The sequence below is a fragment of the Morchella importuna genome, assembly GCF_003444635.1.
Source record: "Morchella importuna strain M04M26 chromosome Unknown Morimp01GS038, whole genome shotgun sequence".
Lineage (NCBI taxonomy): Eukaryota > Fungi > Ascomycota > Pezizomycetes > Pezizales > Morchellaceae > Morchella > Morchella importuna.
In genome coordinates, this window is record NW_025763435.1 from 548,340 (window position 1) to 551,507 (window position 3,168).

General features: G+C 48.7%; 1 protein-coding gene across 1 annotated transcript; it reads left to right on the forward strand.

The window, feature by feature from the left end:
* Positions 1–239: 239 nt before the first annotated feature.
* Positions 240–1,847, forward strand: LAJ45_09767 (uncharacterized protein; the record flags this gene model as incomplete). The annotated part of the gene is made up of 2 exons (XM_046119306.1): positions 240–475; positions 758–1,847. 2 exons carry the CDS (start codon positions 240–242, stop codon positions 1,845–1,847), a joined length of 1,326 nt encoding a protein of 441 aa, XP_045967628.1.
* Positions 1,848–3,168: the final 1,321 nt, after the last annotated feature.

The window sequence follows — 3,168 nt, forward strand, 5'->3', positions numbered from 1 at the left end:
TGATTTCGCCTATTCCCTTAAGCTTGTACAACCCTTTATTTGAACAAAACCACCCATCATCAGCATCATCATCATCCCGCCTGCATTTAGATTAAACCCATCCCATACATATACATATATCACACCCCACCCATACCACATCACCACCCGTAATCACCATCATCGGTGAACTACATTTTTCTTTAGTGAAGGAAGAAAAAATATTATAAAGGGGGAATCTCTAGACTAACACCTTCGCCATGACGACGCTCACCAGCACAATCACGACAATGTTCAACAGACTACCCATCTACACGCGACCCAAGGAGCCGGCAATTGGCTACCCGACGCTCACCGAGAGCACAAACACACATCTCACGGGGCAGATCTTGGGGCTGGATGGAAGACCGATACCGCTGCCGAGCATCGGTGGGAACCCGTATACCATTGGGTATAAGATTGCGAGCTTCAAGGGCTTGCCGGACATTCCGAGTGTGTAAGTTGGCGCCGTTTTTCTTGTTTGTTTGTCACCTTCTATTTTGTGGAAGATGTTTCGTTGGGTTTGGCGTTTGGAGGGTGCCTGGTGGTCCCTACTGGGGATGGATAGTATGCGTACCATGGGCATTGTATTTGTATAGATGGGCGCGGTCCTGTAGGTTTCGTGTAGATTAGGAACCAACGGTCGTTGCTGTCAATCTGGTGCTGGAGTTGCATTGAATATCTGTAACTTGTCTACTTGAAACACATGCTAACCCTTGGATTTGCGCTCATTATATAGAGGATCCAGCCTGCGCGACGACTCATATGGTTCTTCAGAAGACTCTGAAGAAGAAAGCCTGCGCCCGCCCACTCCCTTGAAAATTAAAAACCTCAGCACTTCCACTGCATCTTCCTCAGCATCATCAACACTCACCCACAAAAAGACGGAAAGCATGTCATCCTCAAACTCATTCCCGCGCTTGCCCCCACCACAGCAGCAGCGCAAAAAAATCCACCGCAAGCCCGCCCCGCCTACAAACCCCAACTTCTCCCTCAGCGCCAAATCCTCCGCCGAGACGATCCGTGGCAAGTCCACTACTCCAGAGGGAAGCTCACGCAGAGGCTTTGGGCTTGGAAATGTAAAGGAGAAAGTTTCTGGGCGCCGCAGGCCGGTGGAGACCCCATCATACTCGTCGGACCACAACAACAGCGACATCTTGGACCCGCTAGAAGCGCCCTCCCCCATTGCTCTTGCAAAGCCGCCAAACTTTGTCTCGATCGATGACTGGCTAGACACACGTGAGCGGGAGGGCCTCCATAGAAGGAGCAACACCGTCACAACTGTCAACACTGTGGCGACCAGATATAACGACCCCATCCGGCTGCATATCCGCCAGTCCACCTTTGAGCCACTACCAACACCGCAGGAGCTAGCGCTGTCAGAGAACATCCCATCGATGCCGCAGATCCCGAGTCAGTACAAATCTGCCGTCAGCAAGATCAGCATCCCGAGTGTGCCACTCCCACTACAGGAGGTCAAGCGCCCCAAGACGCCGCCGCCGCCGCAGCAGCAGCAGGAGGAGAAGAAACCAAGGGATCATATTGAGCAGCTGGAGTGGGAGCAAGATAAGCTTGCGGCAAAACGGTCAGATATCAAGCGCGAGATTTGGGATATCAAGCAGCTGCTACCGCCGAACCCAAGCACGCATAATAGGAGTGCAAGGGAGGATATGAATAAACGATTGGCAGAGTTGACCCAGCAACTGGCAGATGCGGAGAAGGAGGTGCATGAGAATGGTATGAAGTTGCACAGGGCCTGGCGAAGGAGGGACAAGAAGATGGGCATTGAGGGACCCACGCACCTGTGGGTTAGTCGTGTTAGGGAGTAAGCCACGCACCGATCATGATTATGGTTGATGGACGAGTGGACTGGGCTGGGCTGGTCGGCCTGGCTGTTATTTTGATTATTTCACTATGTTTTTCTTTCTTTTTCTTTCGTCTTGTGGGCCTTTTCCCCTCTCATCTTTCCCACCATTTCTCCCCTCGTTGAAGACTTATCATTGATCTGTATATGCCCCTCCACCTCTTGGATATCTTATTTGTGGATAGTTAGCGCCCTTTTCCTTTTCTTTTTTTCCTTTTTTCTATATCCTTTCTTTCCCCTTTTGATTATATCCCCTGAGAACATGGAGTTTATGTGTTGCCGATGGAGTTATTTTTTGGTCTCTTTTTTTTTTTGCTTATGTCCCTGGTTGCTACAGCTTCTTACTCACTATTTTAATACTTTTGCTGTGTTATTATATATTCACTCGCTATTTTTAGGTGTTTGGTTCTGCTTGGTCTTGGGTTTTTTTCTTTTCTTCTCTTCTTTATTATACCTTCTTACACCCTCGTTTTTCATTGTATTTAGCTACCCGCTCGCTCGCTTGCTCTCTTTCTTCTTCATAGAGTAGTAGTTGTAGTATTAGAGCTTTCCATGTCTTATTTGGTGTTCGGTTCCGGTTACCTAGCTAGGAGGAGGAGGAGGATAGGATAGAAAATCCAGGAATGGGATGCAGCCATAGTTTATGTGCCCAATTTTCGTGCATGAATGTGCTTGACACGTACTCGCGTGTAGCATAAAGAACCAGAAAATGCAAGGGATTATTTGTATGGAGTAGCGCCGATCTGCCATACAAATAGGCATTTACATTTTCTAGTTCTTTATGCTACATGCGAGTATGAAAAGCATTCCGGGAGCGGCGTTAAGCGTGAGCCAGCGCAGCGGGATTTATTTTAGGCTTGCATTGCAGCATGCACAGAAAACAGGAAACGTTCGAATTTCCCCGGGACAGTCGCTGTCAGGCGGATAAGCTGGCCCGAGGAGGAGGTGAGGGGTGGGAATATAGAGCCACGTCTGTGGGTGTGGTGGTGCTAAGTGGGTTGGCGTTGTTGGCGAGGTCGAGTGATGGCTGGTGATGAGGATGTGTGGTTGAGTGGTCTTACTTATATCGATATCGCATGAAGTATACCTGGATTGGTGACGAGAAATAACTCTAGATACGCTAATAGCCTCTCTGGTTGAATAGGCGCATTAGCTGTCCAGACACTCGGTGATGGGTGTCCATCCTAACAGTTTTTGGCCTCTTTTCCCAAGCTTTTATCTGTATACACGATCTTCTAATATCAACGATCTGCTTCGCAAGAGCTACTCGTGTTAACTACAGAAGT